Source organism: Oreochromis niloticus, linkage group LG19 (assembly GCF_001858045.2).
Source record: "Oreochromis niloticus isolate F11D_XX linkage group LG19, O_niloticus_UMD_NMBU, whole genome shotgun sequence".
In the NCBI taxonomy this organism is placed as follows: Eukaryota; Metazoa; Chordata; class Actinopteri; order Cichliformes; family Cichlidae; genus Oreochromis; species Oreochromis niloticus.
The window spans coordinates 19,963,315-19,982,343 of NC_031983.2; the positions used below are offsets into that span (position 1 = coordinate 19,963,315).

At 41.4% G+C, this 19,029-nt stretch overlaps 1 protein-coding gene across 2 annotated transcripts in view; it reads right to left on the reverse strand.

Annotated features, from left to right (window-relative positions):
• ppp2r3a (protein phosphatase 2, regulatory subunit B'', alpha) overlaps positions 1–19,029 on the reverse strand; it is a 56,190-nt gene that overhangs the window by 15,759 nt on the left and 21,402 nt on the right. For both annotated transcript variants that reach the window (XM_005477314.4, XM_019349074.2), the window contains exon 2: positions 5,537–9,063. In XM_005477314.4, the coding sequence (XP_005477371.1) occupies positions 5,537–8,302 (2,766 nt within the window). In that variant the 5' untranslated portion in view covers positions 8,303–9,063. The remainder of the gene's footprint in view (positions 1–5,536; positions 9,064–19,029) is intronic.

Sequence of the window (19,029 nt, forward strand, 5' to 3'; positions counted from 1 at the left end):
ACAGTTCCATATAAAAGTCAGGCATGTGGATTGGTGCATATGTGTGCAAATGAACACGCACACTGCAGCTGAGGACATCACACTGACAAAAGCACTTGGATCACAGCCAACCTTGCACTAGGGAGTGGTGAATTATGATGTCAGATGCTTAAAAGTGCTCTCTGTGCAAGTGTGTGTATGCCTGTGCATATGTGCGCACTAAAAAAAAAAGATCATCCAGCCAAATGAGCTCCACCAAGCTGATAGTATGAACATGATCTGTTAAACTGTAAAAAAAAAAAAAGAAAAAAAAAAAGGGCTGACTGTTGAATATTCCATTGTCTATGCTAACCTTGGTGGTATGAACTGTATTGGAAAACTCTTCCGACACATAGCAACCTATTATCCTGTCTTTCAATAGCACTGTATGTGTGCATAAATGAAAGCATTCAACTGTGTGCTTGTGCACCTTGGCCAAGGTTCCTGCTGTGACCTTATTTCCTGTGGAAGGAGCTGAGGAATGATGTCACCCTCTGCTGACCCAGAGTCAACAACTGGGAGCTGCAGATCCCCCCTCCCCAACTTTAGATGCACTTTGCATTTCTCCTTCCCTAAGCCAACTGCTCAGGAAACCAAAAATAATTTACTTTATATCTCCTTGCTTCTCCTTATCGTTCCTTCCATACTCTTTCAAAACTGTCTGAACCAAAAGAAGTTGCCAATTTCTGTTTTAAAAGGTCAACAGTGTGCTTTCCTCTTCTGGCTAAAAAGTCAGATAGGAACACTCAGCCATCTCTTTATAATAAGCTGACATATGGTGAATCACCCTTGAGCGGTACTCTGATGAATACTTTCACAAAGGCTGTGAATAGCAGGCGATATTGCATTTTTACTTCCCATCTACATACACTGAGCTGAGTACTCATAACACCAGTCTAATCACAAGCCTATTCTAAGTATGTTAACTGTGCTGTCAGCGAATGAGTTTATATACAACCCCCAATTCCAAAAACACATTTTACATTTTATGTAAAATGTAAATTAAAACAGAATGCAATGATTCACAATTGTCATAAAGCTACATTTTATCCACAATAGAATCAAATGTTTAAAGACACACATTGAGACATTTTACTCTTCCATTAAAAATGTTAGCTCATTTGGACAGGAGTAAGACAACTCAAAAAGTTGGGATGGAGGCAACTATTGTCTGGAAATGTAAGTGATACTAAAAAGAAACAGCTGGAGGAACATTGTGCGACTATTAGCTTAATTGGCAACAGATTAGTAACATGACTGGGTATGAAACGAGCATCTTAGAGAGCCAGAGTTCCCTAGAAGTTAAGCAGAAGTTCACAAATCTACAAAATCTGCATTTATAAATTGTGAAACTGATTCATTCAGGGTGGAAAGGGGCGTGAAACAGCACGACTCATTATGACCCATTCAGTTTGTGATTAGTATAGAGCCCCTCACGGAAGCTACGCTTCGTTACGCGCAGATCCAAACAACAGAGGATGAAGGAGGGCCACATCAGAATACAGCTCTTTTTGCAGATGATTTGTTGCTTTTCATTAAGAAAAATCTACTTCTTTAAATTCCAGCAGTATTTACTTAAATATGGTTCAGTCTCAGGACATAAAAATGAATTAAAATAAATCAGAGGCTATGATGACATCAGGGAATTAGCCTGTACAACTAAATGATAGTATCTCCTTTCGTTGGCTGAGACAAAGATTTAGATGCTTGAGAATTATTCTCACTGTAAATCCCAAGCAACTATTTGATGCCAGTTAAGGTGGGTTAACAAAGGTCACAATTAACATACTATTTAATGACACAGAGCTCAAAAAATTAAAAAACTGTGAAGACTTTGAATATTTTTACCATACATAATATCATCAAAAGTTACCAAGTATTGAAAGAAAACTCTGTGCACAAGCAATGAGGGCAAAAATCAGTCTTGGATGCATGGGATGTTCAGGCCCTCACACAATACTGCACTGAAAAACAAGAATGATTCTGTCATGGAAATTACTACATGGGCTCAGGAACACTTCCAGAATTCACTGTCTGTGAACACAGTTCACTGTGCCATACGGAAATCCAGGTTAAAGCTCCATTAGCAAAGAAATGTCCGGTCTTTTCCTCCAAAGTATATTTCAAATGAACTGAGGAAAAGTGGAAAACTGTTCTGTGGTCAGACTAATCGAAATTTAACATTCTTTTTGGACCCAGCATCCTCCATACTCAGGAAAGGGACCACCCAGCTTGTTATCAGTGCCTAGTTCAAAAGCCTGCATCTGTGATGATATGAGGATGTATTAATGGCTATGGATTTGGCAGTGCGCCAATCCCGAAATACTGGAATTCCATCCAGATGATGTCTTTCTCAGGGAAGGCCTTGCAAATTTCAGCAAGACAATGCTAAACCACATAATGCACTATTACAACAATAAGGCTTCACGGTAGAAGAGTCCAGGTGCTGTCCAGACCTTGTTGAAAAATTCTGCACATCATGAAACAAAAAATAGGACAAAGAAGATCTAGGACTGTTGAGCAGCCAAAATCCTATAGCAGAGTGGGACAATGGGACAATATTCCTCTCCGAAAAGTCTAGCAGCTGGTCTCAGTTCCCAGAAGTCTGAACTGAATGGGGAAGCTACACAGTGGTAAATGCTCTGTCCCAACTCTTTTGAGACATATTGTTGCCATCAAATTTAAAATGAGCTAAAGACCAATGTTAATCTTGTCCTGTGACACATCTGCAAAAGTTGGTAAAACTATTTAAACCAGCAGTGTGTTAATTAAACTATCAGACTGGCAGCTATAGATCCAGTCAGTGTCTGCAAGCAATTCCACCATTAACTGTACTGAAGCAATGCCACTAGAACAAAAATTAGTTTACATTTATCCACCAGTGAATGTTGTCTCATTTTAAAATACATCTTACTATGTTGCCTAAAATGTGGCTCCATACTGTAGTGGTTTACTTATATGCCTAACAAGCGAAAGACCTCTGGTTAAAATATGGGAGGAGAAACAAAGGGCCTCGAGTGTAAAAATCTGCCAAATCAAACGTGCAGCTCTATTCACTGTGGCCAACCCCTTGTGAACAAGGGAGGAGCAGAAAGCAGCTTTTATTATATTACCTAAAAACAGAGAGACAGGAATAGAAAGAAAGCCCATTCAAAGCCTATTGTCCTTAAAGTTAATTGACTCTCACCATCACATCTCCCCACTATGAGTGTTATGGCTTTGCCTCTGATTTATATCAGTCAGCTTTCCTGTCATGATGGAGATTAATGGGTGTGTTCTGACAGGTGCAGAAAGCCCTGTATTAGTCTGTCAGCAGCAGAATCAACAATAAACATGCGTAAAGCAGAGATGAAGATACTACTGCCTGGGGCCTGCGTCACCATAGAGGGCTTAGCCGAACTTCCCAGTGAAGCTATGGCAGTGCCAAGCGAAACAAAGCTACAAATGTTCAACGTGGAGTGTGTGGTTCAGTGCAGTTGTGCGAGGGCATTTTCTCACTTGTGCATGAGGGGGCTTGTCTTGTTTACAGTTTGATTGGCAGTTTAATGCATTGCAGGGCGGGGTTGGCGCTGAGGAATATTAACATAATTCCCAGAGTGCCAGAATCGGTATTGGGTGTCGAAGAGCTATTCCAAACTCAGCTGTGACCCACAGTAGCACCGGGTCATCTTACCCATGGGCCAACAAACAGACAGCCAGACAGATGCACACACGCACAGTTGATCAGACTCCGATATTCATCACGTTTAACTCATACAAATTTAATGCATGCATGAACACACATGTAAATGCACACATGTATGAACATCTGGACATGTAAGAAAGCCTAGGTGTGCATAACACACACGCACACACACACACACACACACACACACACACACATGCATGTATGCCGGTCCATTTACACTGTGGCGACAGTGAGTCTGTTAGCGGGATGCCATAGTACAGAGGGGTGGACAGATTTAGGTCTCCCTCACACCTAGCTGTGCCAGGGGTGGAGGGGGGTTGTAGGGTAATGATACCATTAACACTTGCTGTGCCAACAACCCAACCCTCCCCCCGCTTCCTCCAGTGCTCCAATGAGCACCTCTCATTGGGTTTCTCTGCTCTCCACGCAGCAACAACAGTTATTCACCTCTCCCAAAATAAAACAACAGCCAATCACAGGGTTGGAAGACAAGAAGTGATCAGTACGGACATAATCCTTGACCGCAGGTGAAAGAAGGACACTGAGAAGAGAAACAAAAGTAGACCTATAAGCCAGAAAAATGAAAAAAGGAGAGAGTGGAACTGCAAGAAATGTGGGGGCAGATAAGCAGAAAAAACAAAAACAGTAGAGGAAAGAGAAAAAAGGGATGGATAGGGAGACAGAAGATGGAGGAGGAAGGAGATTGTGTAATGATGTGTTCGGGTGCTGGCTGTTCCGTTCTTACTGTGGCAGCTACCATGGTAACCTCATAAATAGGTGCCCTACATATCAGCAGGGCATAAGGTTACACAGCTCAGTAAATAAACACACATAAACAGCAGAGGAAGCGTGATGAGGAGAAGGATGGATGGAGCGAGAGCAAAAAAATAAATTAGTAAGAGAAAAATGTCAAATAGAGAGGGGAAAAAATGACAACAATAATGATTTGATTCCTCTGTGTTGACGATAATGTGTATTTGCATGCATAATTACCTAAATCTACAATTTGCAGCTGAACATCCACATTAGGGACTGGCTGAGGTAACACTGCCTTTTTATGATCATTCCCTCCAGCTTATGCGTGCACACAGACAAAAAAAAAAAATAATCAAGCTCTAGTTCCCTTCTCTTTTCCTTTGTAGCACAACTGAAATTTACAGTTAAATATTCCAAAGTCTACACACATGCATACGCCTGCACACACATACAATTACAGAACAAAACACAAGTTCAAAACCAGGAAAAGTCAACAAAGAGCCACTCCACAACAATGAGCTATTCTGTTCCATGATCCAAAGCCTCAACTTTTTTGATTCAAGCCAAGATAGAGTAACTGTAACAGCATGTTAATTATAGCTAATTAATACTACCAATTACAGCCGCATCAGTCCGGTTGTGCCACAGCAATAAAATCCTCGGTTTATTCTCAGTCTAATGCTAATCGGCCTGTGTGGTCCCTCTATGTCTATCACTCAGTCCGGCGCCCTCATATTGCACCTACATGGATCAACAGTAACATTTAAAAGCACAGATGCTCCTTTTTATATAAATCAATGAACATAAATTAACCCAGAGCTGCACTGCATGTAGCAATCTTTCCAACATGATAAATTCCAGATCAGTGGACTGCAGATGTAATGGCACCGTCTTGAAATAAGTACTTCATATTACTCAAGTCCTTGAAACACCCATTTCTTTATTTCCTAGCAGCAGCTTGAAATGCAATGAAAAAAAAAAAATCACAGCACCAATAAACTATGTTGTGAAATTTTCGTGTCTTTGATTGTCTGTTAGATTATGCATTTGTGAGTGTGACTATGGAACACTTACTTTAATGACCTCTGGAGTCTGCTGGATGAGAAGGGTTGAGCCAGCATCTCTCAAAGCCGTATGTTCACCAACAGCAACGGTAGCACTTGCTGTGGTTGGCGTGGCAACGGGAGCTGGAGCTTCAGGTGCGGCCACAGGTATGGTTTCATCGGAAGGCGTACAGGAATGCAAGTTTGCAGGTCCAGAGGATATCGGGGCAGAGACTGATTTTGAGTCATCCTCATCTGTAGACGCTTCTGGAATTTCATCCACAGACTCGACTGGAGGGTCAGGTGTAGGTGTAGGCAAAGGTTGGGGAGCACTTTCAGGTGTAGATTTAGGTGCTTGTTCAGCTGAAGCACTGCTTTCAGATTCAGATATTGCAGGTGTTGGGGCAGGTGAAACTTCAGGTGTATTTGCCAAGGTGTGTTTTATCAGTGTATCTGAGATTGCATCTGTATGTACAGTTGGAGCAGTGGGAGCAGCTGGCGGGTTTGTGCTCTGCAGAGGTGTATCAGCCCTGCCAGCGGTGGCCAGTGTATCCTGCAGGAGCCTCATCACCTCCCGCTCCTTTCCACTGTTCCTCTCAGCACTCCCTGTGCTCCCTGCCCCGGAATCCACCAGTTCTTGGGCGAAACTCTCAATGCTCTCAAGGATTCTCAGCAACAATGCCCCATCCTCCTCCTCTCCTGCCACACTTTCACTCCTCTCTTCTTTAGGAGGAGTGAAACTCTGGGGAGTTCTGGAGCTAATGCCGTTCATGGTTAAGTGGCTGTCTGGCTTTGAGACTTGGAACTGAGCCATTTTGGGTTGAGTGAAGGACTCACTGGAGGTGATCCCCTGGCTCCCATCTCTCTTCCTGGTCTTGGCTGGAAGTGGAGGCTCTGTCTTTCTGGGATGACTCATACTCTGAGAGAGATTCTCCAAGTCCATGAGCAGCTTGTCAATGTCATCATTCCTGTGTGCAGCAGCTTTGGGTGCAGAGACTGTTAGTGATGCAGAGGAAGGCCAATTTGAGCCATAGCCAGAGCTGACTGGCAAATTATTTGAAGAGTTATAGAGCGTGTGTGTTTGGGACAGGTGCATGTGTTGCCCCAACATAGTCCCACTTTTGCTCTGGCTGCTGTTCATCCCTCTAGATGGAGTGTGTGTCTGCTGTGAGATTTGTTCTGGTGTCTTTCCCATATCTGCTTCCTCCTCCTCGATATAAAGAGCCTCCATGGGAGATGCTGGGGGAGTGTGTGTATAAGGTGGGGTCGGGGAGTTACGAAGAGGGGAGGGGGAGTGTGTTGGAGAGGAGCTGGATGAAGAGGATATAATGGTTGGGGGAGAGAGGGTATGTTGTGTATAAGAAGAAGTATGTGGATGTTGGATGACTCCATTAGTAAGTGGGGTAGCTCTAAGCTGGGCTGAGCTCTGGACTGGTTTGGTATGGTTGGAATCTGATTTTAGAGATAAAGAAGTAGATGAGACAGAGGATGGAGCAGAAACAGAATGTGGAACAGTCTTTGGGATTGGAGGAGAGAGCACCACATCTTCATAGCGAGGAGGCTGTTCATTGCCAAATATCGGCGAGTAAGGTCCCTGCTGGATGGAGTGAAGAGTGTTAACCAGTTCAGCCAAATCACTGTGCCCGCTTCCAGGTGCACCCTGTCCACTGCCTCCCAAACCTCCGATTCCTTCCAGCTCCAGAGGCAGTCTCTTAAGATAGGAACTAAGACGAGTCATCACAGCCCGATACACACTGTCAGGGCTTGCTTCCCCATCCTCTGGGCCTCCACCAGCTTTGCGTTTGATGCACTGTTTGATTATGTCAGTGCATTTCTTAAGGTCTTCGGAACATTTAAGCAGAATATCAAGGCAAGCACGTATGTCTTCGCCACCTGCTCCGCCAGCTGCCTCTGCTCGAGTCTTCTCCAGCAGACGGGCAATTAAGTTCTCTTCTCCTAGGGTGTTGCGGTACAGGGAGGCCACTGTGTTCAGGCTTTGGTCTAATGACCCAATACTCATGAGGCTGTTTGTTGAGCCACCAGCAACTTTGGTGATGGACGACATGGTGCCTGTGCTGCCCTTAAGCTTCGTTTCCTCAAGCACCGTTCCTTTCCCTTGCACAAATGGTGGCAGGTTCTCATCATTAGAAGAAGCCGTGCCATTTGTCATACCATTAGTAGTTGCATTTGTGGTAAGGTTGGAGCTGAAGTGGCCATAAATAATCTCCAGGTCGGTAGAGCGACGGCTAAAAGAGTCAGGACGGACTTTACGACCTTTCCGGAAGGTGATGTGGCTGGAGGATGAGAGGCGGAGCTTATCAAATGAAAACTCCTTGAGTTTACCGCTGGCCAGGTTGATGGCTTCTTCAGTAATATCCTTCAGACTGCCAGAGGAGGTCATACTCCCAGTCGATGCTCCACCACCAGAGGTCTTCTTACCACGCCATGTTGGGCTCTCTTCTCCTAAAGATAAATTGCCACTGCTGCCTGCTCTCTCTAGGCTCCCATTATGAGTAGTATCCATGGCAAGACAAACTTTAGCATGGTTAGGAAGCTGCTGAGCAATAATGTTGCGGGAGTGTATGGGTGAGCTGTTAAGGTCATTGTATTGAGGGTCAGGTGCAACAAGGAGCTCAGAACAGGTGCCACGGTGTGCAACAGTGCAGTCCAAGCCCTGGGACAGTGCTCCACATGGACCTGAGCAGTAGTGTACTGCATGGGAGTGAGTGCGTCGGTCGACTACCACACTGTTGTAACAGCTCACGCTGCTCACAACAACACGATAGGCTGCTGCCATGGTGACCAATGTTCTTCAGGGCATAGGAAGGTCAAAATGATCGGGAAGAGTAAAACAAAAACAATCTACCAAAATTCCTTCTGAATAAAAATATATTTTTGAAACTGCTTCATGAGAAAAATAATTTAAGTCCAAACACTGAATCATCTTCCTGGAAAAAAAAAAAAAAAGTCTTTCAACTTGTAGGTGACATTTTTATGCTGTAACAAAAAAGGCTATCAAAACATATAAAGAAATACCTACAATAATAAATTGCAAAGTCATGCTAGTCAAAGCTCTAAATAGTTTAATTCCCTTGCAGAGGCAAAGAATTCTCTGTGGGCCTCTTAATAAGAGCTGTAAGGTTTCACCTCTCTCCGCAGGCACCTTCCCCGTTTCCTCTCTAGCAGCAGCTCATTAGCCACTAATGATAGCTGTGGAGAATAGTGACAGCAGAGGATCCAGCTGGGGTATTACCCATCCCTACACAAAATAGCCCAAGGGGCTTAATCCAAGGCCAGCGAGGCTTTAACATTGCCCTAGCCTGGGCTCATCCCCTGGGCAACGTTGGAGAAAAACCTCTTTTTCCTATCAGAGCTTAGGACCATTCGCTGACTCCAACGCAGCTGCAAAATAGCAGGGGACTAGCCACAGATGGCCAATGGCCCCTTTCTCTTTATGCGTCTGGGAGCTCTCCCTTTCCCGTCCTCCCTTACCCCGTCCGTCTTGTTCTGTCAGCAATTCGTTAGGATGAGCATGTGTTTTGGATAGGAGGACACCACCTGTGAGTAAACAAAGAAAAGAGGGGGAAGAGGGAGGAGAAAGGAGTCAGGGTGAGAAAGGGAAAACACAAGAAAAGGTAAATTATTAAGACAATAATGAAGAAGTAGACAACTGTGTATTTGAGTGTTTGCATACATGTGTACATATTAGGTGTTTTGCGTGTGCAAGATGCTACAATTTCCAGTTAGTATCCAGCTGTAGAGTCTTTGCTTTAAAATAAGGTAATATAATAATTCTTGTCGTGAATTGGCTATATCAGTAAAACTTAAACTGAGGCACCATACTAAAATAACGGTGCAGAAAGGTACCAGACATTTCCAAGTTAAAAGTAGGGCAGAATGTTAAAGCAGACAATCGTGACTCTCTGTTTCGTCAGAGAAGATCAACAAAGAGTTTACTATGACCCTGCTGAGAAATCACAACTCAGCTAAAGAGAAGCAGGTGTTGTAGGGGGGAGAAAACACCTGGCGCTTTCATGTTTCCATTGCTGTTTTTCTCCATTCTTGGGCACAAATTGCATGTTTGTCAAGGAAATAAAGACGTATCCAGAGGATATTTACAATTAATAAGGAGTTTAAAATGAAAAAAAAAAACAGGACAGAATGATAGTGAATATAACTGTTTATTTAAACCTTACAGTGAAAAAAATAACAAAGGTTGAAATCTTTAAACTAAGATACATATCTTGGTAATCTTAATTATGCATGTATACATCCACACATATCTCTGTATGCACCAGTTCTTCTCCTTAATGGGTAAGCCAATATGAGCAAAAGTTTGCATGAACATGGTCACACATACAGAAACTATTAACACTTATATGTTTTTAAAAACGTTTATTTTATATATGTTCATTTCATCATCCACCTGAAAATGGGATGCTATGTTCTCCATTTTCATTTGTTTTCCTGCTTATTATTCAACATATGGGCTTGGCAACATTTCTTTAAAAAAAACAACTCAGCTCATCTCTGCATTTCTAAACTACTGAGAGCTACTGGAGACATTGATCTGTACAGTAAAGGAAGTCAAGCAATAAATACCAGTCTCAGAAAGCAAACATACTGTGTAGTAGGATGGCAAACAAGGCTGATTGGTAAAATCATTTGAAGACTATGCACAAGAGTGAAAATAACTTGGCATGTGAAGACCCAGCTCTTCTGTCTCTCCACTCCATTTTCTACATTCCTCTTTTCTAGTTTTAGTTTCTGTATTTAATGCACAAATTTCTACTTCTCCATTTTCTTTCCCGTGCTAGAAGAACATCGCTTAGAGGCATGGCATCTTACACATATGTACCCATACATATTGTATGGTCCAGACATAAAATTTAATAGTAGTATAGTGCTACTGCAGTCACAACCACAAGCATTCGTAGCATACATGAAAACAGTGTCTCAAAACTCAAAAAAACTCAAACACAGAAAGGCAAGTTTATGAATTCAGGACTGCATACTTGTGGGATTCAAGATTTTCAGAATGACCACAGGAGGGGAAAAGTACAGAAAGGTTAGAATAACTTAGCCTGAGTGTGCAGACACATGATATTTAGTGGGTTCTTAAGGAGATGGAGTTTCCTACTTAAATCTGTCAAAAAAAAAAAACAACTGAAAGAGGAGGTGGGCTTCTGCGTAGGGAGAGTGGGGGGGGGGGTTGGTGTCTGGGTAAACAACAATTAAGAAACTGTATGGGAAAAACAAAAACAAAACAGGCAGTCCCCTTCCACCCCTTTCCACACACACACACATGCACACATATACACGCACACACACCTCTGTCTTGTGTTTTCTCTCCTGTGTTTCTAACCAAACACATGCAACAGCTGGATGCTGCTGAATCAGTCTCTTGGGCAGGAAGTTACATTTCCTGGCAAGCTGCTCTTGAAATGTGGACAGTCAGTTAGAAAAACATGATTACAGGATGACAATCGCACACACACACACACACACACACACACAAACATGTCCACTCACACTCCTTACTGTGCACACTGTTAAATATCTGTGTGTATAGCTTGGTAAATGACAGCTTCCCAAACTGATACTGAGCATGTAAACAAACTCCGCTGGTGTTTATAACACTGACCAGCCTACGCGCACACATACATGGATGTGAATACACCCACCCACAAGTGTCCTCACATGCCTCACTGACACATATTTCAGAAAAAGAGGATTCACACACACACACAGACACACACACACACACACACACTCTCTGTTAGTTTTCTCAAGGCCTGCTCTGATTTAGCACTAGCTAAATATTTTTTTCTGCTGCACATATTTTAGAGGCAAGTTAGCAGAGAATGCACAGAGGTACACTACCAGCTTCCAGCTCAGAATCAACAAGCCAAAGCTCCGAGTCAAAATCTGTGCAGGAAAAGTGTGGGTTTGTTTTTAAAGTGTCTTGAATATTTTGAGGGGAAAAAAAAACAAGATAACAAAATATTAACCTACCCACTCCAAATGCAAGTAGGTGCTTTATTTTTCCATGCTAAATCTATAAATAGAGCAATATTTTAGTCCGGCTGATGTTTTCAGTCGAGAGTAAGAACAAACCTCAAGTTTAAGTTTTCTGAGATTTCATTGTTGTGTTTGTTTGGCCTATGCATTAAAAAGCACAACAAGTAGAAATTAATGAACTGGAGTCCTTATGTTTGTGGCAACCTTTTGCCTTTTTCCACTTTTCCCTCTCCCATTCTCCTCTCTTCCTTTCTTTGGCTCTTCCTCCCATCTCCTTCTTCCACCTAACACAGTTATTTTTTCAACTTGACCTTCACCAGGAAGCATTAAATCTCTTGTCACACTCTCTAATCCAGCCCCCCAATACATGTCTATGCACGTGTGTATCATAAACATAGCCAGAAAGAAGTTGAGTTCATTTGTTATCCCATGTGTAATATACCACTGTTTTCTGTCTGTGTGGGTGCATGTGCTGTCAGTGGCTGTCACAGCAATAGGTCCAAAAGGGGCCCTCATGGGGGAGCGGGTCTTTGCGGATGAGAACATTCCCCCAGAGAGTTGGACTATACATATATATCTTAACTTTCTCTCTATGAACCAACTCACTGCACACGCACACAAACACAGACACACACACACACATCCTGAGGAACAATTTCAGTGTTGTTATTGAGATCACACAGCGAGAACAGACCTCTGGTATGCCACACTCATACTAAACACAAGAGAGAGAGACAGATTAGTGTGGGTACTGACTTCTGCCCCATGAGGAACAACAGTTGCCTAATAAAGAGGAGTTACTGGAATTTTTAAAATATAACTTTCCTATGAAATACACAGAAACATAAACACACAAAGATGCAAAGATGACAAACACATGCATAAATACATGTGATAAATTGTTTAAAGTGTCAGTTTTAAACCCCCCTGCTCCACTCCCTGTTTTATCATTTCTGTCTCCATCTATTTCACTGACTCTCTGATCTTTGCAAATGTCTAATGAACTAAATGCAGTTCTGACCCACTTCTTTGCCTCCCTCTGTAATCCTCACATAAATTATTTACTCTAACTCTTTGAATGCACACACACAAATTACAGAGTCATGTCTTTGAAAAGAGAATCAAACTTATTCTGTATCCACATTTGTTCATCAGCTTTGCGTCAGTCAACTGTTGAACTGTAATGAACTGTAATGTGCTGGCAAAAGCACAAAGGCGTAGACAGATAGATACTCTGGCAGACAGCAGTGCCCATGTAAAGTCTTGGCTACATTTTCAGTTATCATTTTCAGTGTCAGCTGCAAAGAATGGGACTGAGAGTAAAGGAAGATTTTAGAATTAGAAAATACACTAATCATGTAACATTGTATATAATTAATTTGAACTCTTTTCTCTAAAGAGAAAATCTAAAGTAACACTTATAAGATAAAAAATAATTTATACTGCATGTTTTAAATGTGACACATACATACATACATACATACATACATACATAAAACACAGCAGGAGATTTCTGCTGATTGTGCCAGAAGCATAAGACCATTAGCTTGAGAAAAGCTGGTGTTTTGATGGTCTAGAGCATGGGGGGAAAAAATAAAAGATCCAGTTCATTGCTGTAACAAAAAAACAAAAAACAAAAAAAAGATATACTATGTAAACCAGATGTCTGTAAACAAGCCAAAACACAGGGGAAGAATCAGAGGATATCTGAGACAACAAATGATTGAGGGACAGTTAAGGTATTTGCATCCAAAGCCCTCAAGTTAGAAAGAATATATCTGCTTGTTTAAATTGTATAAAGAATAAATAAAAGATAGTGTTTTCATACATTTATGTATACTCAGACAAACACAGAGGTGCTTTTTAATTTGTGTAGAAAGTTTGTGAAATTTTCTAACGCTCCTACACTTGGCTCAACGCAGTTAAGGCTCTTAAAGGAGAAAATGGAAAAGGAACCATGTAAAAAGAGCATGTGTTCATTTTCAACACTGTATATAATTAATTTGAAGGAGTAAAGTGGTATGTGCTATCTGGCAGAGACTTGATGTTTCTCTTGTTATGTCTGCCGAAATTATTGTCTGGATGAGAACCAGGCTTACAGCACAAATCACTGCACTCAAGACATAAAAACAAACACGCACATACAGCTGTCAATATGAAACTGCATCTGTAGGCTTGATACAGCATGTCCCAGAATAATAGCATTGGTTTTTACAGGTCAAAACAGCAGCTAGAGCTGAAAAGAAGCTGCATGCAAGAAGGTCCTGTTCAGGTTCAGGTAGGGGGAGTTTACACCGTGGGGAGCGGAAATGTAGCACAAAGACAGGCTTATAGTTTGGTTATACTTTGGTTTATAGTTGCATGATGCCATTCATCTTAATAATATGACAAAAGTTGATTAATTTTTCTATTACTTTGTCCTACCAGGCAACAAATTCTAAGGACGTTTGTGGACCAAATATTTACCGAGATAACTTTTTTCACCACTCTGTAGTGTATCTACTATATATATAATGTTTGCTTGTGTAGACAAGGAGCAAGACTGAGGAAAAAAGTAGATAGGTCTAGAGAATACTACTGTGCAAAACTTGAGCGACCCCTCATTGCTTTATATTTTCCAAGGAAAAAAAGGTAGCTTTCTTGTAATTGCTTCATATAGTTTTCAGAAATAGTTCTCCAGGCATCTCGAAGAAAATTTCTTCTATGGATGATGGCTGTCTTTTGTTCTGTTCTTTATTAAGATTATAGCCGATTCCTTCAGTAATGTTGAGTTCGGGGCTCTGGGGAGGCCGATCGATGACTTTTTGTTCTCCACTGTTTTCTACCAAGGTATGCTTTTACCTCATCAGCAGTGTGTTTGGGATAACTCGTGCTGAAAAATGAATCCACTGCAAATCAGATGCTTTCCAGATGGTTTTGCATGCTGGATTAAAATCTGATGATATGTTTCTGCATTCACAATTCCAGGCATGCAGACATGACAGAGCCTCCACAGTGTTTTACAGATGGCTGCAGACACTCGCTGTTTTACCTCTTTCCTGACCACCTCTGTAAATATTAATGATTCAAACAAAAAAAATTCTCACTCTCTTTCACTCCATTAGACCTGTTGCCACTTATTTTCAGTCCAGTTCTTGCGTAATTTGGCATACCTCCACCTTTTCTCCCCATTTCCCTTTCTTAAGAATGGCTTTTTGGTAGCCACCCCTACACTGAGACCATTTCTGATTAAGTTTCAGTGAACAGTAGATGGATCAACTGAAGGGATTTCTGGATTTGTTGGATCCCAACAGCTGCTTAAAGTCACTTTATATTGTAAGGTAAAGGCCCTTGAATAAACCCACACCCAGTAAGAGCTGGGATAGGCTCCAGCCACCCCTTACCACCCTGAATGGGATAAGCAGGTAAGAGAATGGAAGGCTGCGAGAAGGTCTTACTTGGAAGTCTTACCATAGATGCACAGTTTTAAGTCCTGGTATGAGAATGAAATAGCAAATATTAGCTGTTCAATAACCAACTGACTCATAGGTTTGAATAATATCATGGCAGTATGTACTCCAACATCTTTCTTTTGTGAAGCACATTTTTTGTAGTTAATGCAGCTTAAATAAGATGTAACGAACATGTAAGGGTTGGATAGTTTTCTCTGCAGAGTCATTGCTGATTGTCTGAGACCCCTAAAGACAAGATTTTGGCCAGTTCCTTATAGAAGCACGCACATAGGTACATAGATTCATACAATCTGGTTTACTTAAGACATTAGTTATTCTAATATTCATTAAATAATACATAAATTATCTGAATAACATTATTTGAAACGTAACTATTTTTTTCTGATCAATGCACCATATACAACTAAGGAGATAAATACTCAAGTCCAACACTACTGCAAGGTTTACTCCACTCCAGTCTTCCACTGACTCTTTACAGAGTGAAATGCCACAAGTGCTCCTCAGTTCTACACCTCCAGTGCTGCACCGGCTGTTGCCCCGGCCCTTTTCACATCTCTCATGAAAGGGGGATATGTGAATAGCTTGACACCTCATTAGGAACAAAACAGAAATGACTAGGACCCCAGGACACGCGGACACACACACACTCACTGTATAGCCCCTTAGGGAAGGTGTTGAGGGCAGAGGAGAGGATGTTTTTGTGCTTCTGAGCAGATGAAGGAAAACGGTGACTCACATCTTCTCTTATCCTTACATGTTTCCTGGTTAAAACAGCTTGACCTTATAAGGCTAAGACACACAGTCTTGATCTCTCTCTCACACAAACACACACACAAGAACACCCTACTGTTCCACTGCAGAGGGCAGAAAAAACAAGCTGTAAATATTCAACATGAGAAGATGATGATGAAAGCTGGCATCAGCTTCAAAACACCAAAAACTGCAGATACCAACAAACACAATCAAATACACCTGTGTAAAATAGATGCAAACAAACAAATACATCCATGCATAAATGCACATAGACCCCAGTCAACACACCCACCCACACACGCATGCACGCACCTGTCCATTATGCCTTGCCTGCAGCCCATAATGACCCAGTCCTTGTATAGCCACTTATTTAACAAACACATTTGTAGTGATGTCATGCTTTTGGCTGGATTCTGCTAATGCACAAGGAGTCACATAAATCAGACATTAGGCATGCACACACACACACGCTGGCTAAAAAGACAAAGGACACATAAATAAATCTAATGTAATGTGCCAAGACAGCTGACCTGGATTTCACTAGTTGTCAGTTTATTCCTACTGCCACCTGCAGCCCAAGACCCAAAGGCGACTAGCTTACACCACCTACTTCCAACAAGAAATCTGGCAGCTGAACACAAACATCAATCACACACAAACCAAAGGAAATAATATGAAAAGGAAAAGGTTTTGTGTTTGGAGCAACAGGACTTAAAATCACTTACTTAAAAGATGAATATATGATAACCAAACCGCACATTTTAACCTTATTACTAATAATAATACAGTAATACACAACACACTGTAATGTATCTCTGGCTTATTCCTTACACATGAAGCGACTTCTCAAACCAAATTCATTCCATCTGTGTAGGAGTGCTGGTGTAAAGTGGGAAAACAGCATCCAAGTGAAGTAGTTTGTTTATTACAATCTCACACACAGCTGGATCACTGTTTTTGCTTTTTTCTCCTTTTTCCTTTTGTCTATGTCTATGTCCCTTTTTTCCTTCTCTCTTTTGTAAAGCTTTGAAACGTTGCCAGTGAATGTAACGCCAAAATACATTTGCACTGCAGTTTTTCAGGTTATTATGTGTCACAAAAATTTGTTAAGCAACACTTAGTGAACATATTTAGTTATTTCAGTTTGCAACTTTTTAACTTTTTAGAGCCCAAATGGTCCAAAAAATAGTTTTATATATACCAAATATATCAAGTTTTCAAATTCAGTGTCAGTGTTTAAATGTTTATAGTCAAACTCAGTACTCTTGTACTGGCTGAAGGATATCCAACATGAATATTCTGTGTTCAGGAAGTTGTTATGAACAGTTAACCGGCCTCAAACAATCTTTATTTGCTTACGGAGGCTTTAGCTGACCTTGATGGAGACTGTGTTACTATGCAGTAAAGAATTATCAAAGCTAGACCACTACAAAAATAGCCAGTCATTAAGAGGTGCTGAGTGTTCATACATATTTGGAGCAGCCCAAAACTACACATCATGGAGCCAGTCCCAAGCCAATTCCCAGACTCCAACGCTGGATATAAATTTCTTGTTCTGAACTCAGACATTCCCCAAATATCAGAGTGTTTCTACAATAACAGATATCATTCAACAACAACACAATGACCAAATCTCTCCAAATAAGCCACAGCAGGCACACACAGCTCAAAACCATCATATGAGAGTCCAAAGCTTAAACTGCGAACTGGCTAATTGTGACGAGGTCAGCATCACCCATTGCTGAGTATAGCCTTAGAGTCATAGGTGTGTTTTGGAAAGGTGTGCCTTTAGCGCTTCTGAAATGACATGTTTGTACATAAGCACACACATTATTGAGTGTGAATCAGACTCGAGAGAGGAGAAAGTGAGGGAGAGGCAAAAGCAGATTTTCAAATCCTGCCAGGTATTTGATTTCCAATCATTTTCGCCATTATTCAGTGAACAAAAGGCAATAGAGTCCAAATCAAAGCTACAAACCACATAAAACCAGCCTTCAGGGAGAGGCAAGAGGGATGACTTTATTTTCCCCCCTTTCAATAAGTGTCTTCTCTTTTATATTCACCTAAAACTTAGCAGTAATATACTATCAGATGATATAGATGTTCTAATCCACTGAAATCAGTTGGCTTTCAAAAATGTGGATTTATTAGTGAATGAAACAAAAATTTTATGTTTTCACTAAATACGTTCTTAGAAGAGGGAGGTCATTCATTTTAAAGCTCACCCCACGGCTTTTTAAAAATCACAAAATATTAAATGCAAATCTCTTTAAAAAGCCTTGCAGAGTTCTCATCTCTCATTGTGGCTTTCACAGAAATATAGTAGAGTCTGCAAAAGAAGGATCTTAAAGGCATAAAATCAGTGGTGTAAAGTATATATAATTTCACGGGCAGACATAAAAAAACGATTTGTTCTCACTATCCTCAAGACATCTTCTGGATGTCCAAACATAATGTCTTTCAGACATTTGTGCGCTCGTCTAGGCCGATGCAAGCAGGCAGCACGACTGTGTTTATAATGACAGAAAGAGTAGAGATCTCCAGATTTTAACAGAAATCCATATAAGTGCATGTTTAGACTGAAGAGCCAGAGCTAGACTAACTAGTCTGAGGGTTGTCTATGTGTGAAGGTATGTGCGCTTATGTGTGTGTATGTGTGTGTTGACTGCTGTCCCTGTCCGTCAGAGGGTCATATGAGGAGCAGATTAGGGTTTCTAACCGCAAACCCCTGTCGCCACAACCCCGACGTCACGAGTGAGCGAGGAGTCATCGTGTTCCGAACCACCGGTGACTCACCCCTCCTCATCTCGCTACATGCACACCAATACACACACACAGAAAACCCCACATCTAAATCAGGACTTAGTGGTACAACCCATGTTCGTCAACCATTCGGCAAGACCAACATTTCAACAAGTCACTTTGAGCCAGAACTGATGACTGCCATTAGTTAAAGTATGACTACAACTAAAACTGTTGAAGTTGTGGAAATCGGTCTTTGCTATGTCCGCTCTAGAGTAAAAAGCCTGCACAATGCCCGATTGTGCCCATGGGAACTGTCTAGTGAATTCACATCGAGCGAGTGGCCAATATGTCTCCTGTGCTAGCCGGCTAATACCCTCTCTTAAATCAAACAGAGCATTCCCAATGGTGAGATCACATCGGATGTGGACTTTCTCCTGCACTGTGCTACATGTGAGAAAGGAGCACCTCGATTCTCCCATTTTCATTATTCTGTATAGGCATTGTTTCATTTGTTTAAAGTTATTCACCATTTAGTAAGTGACCAACTCTGTAG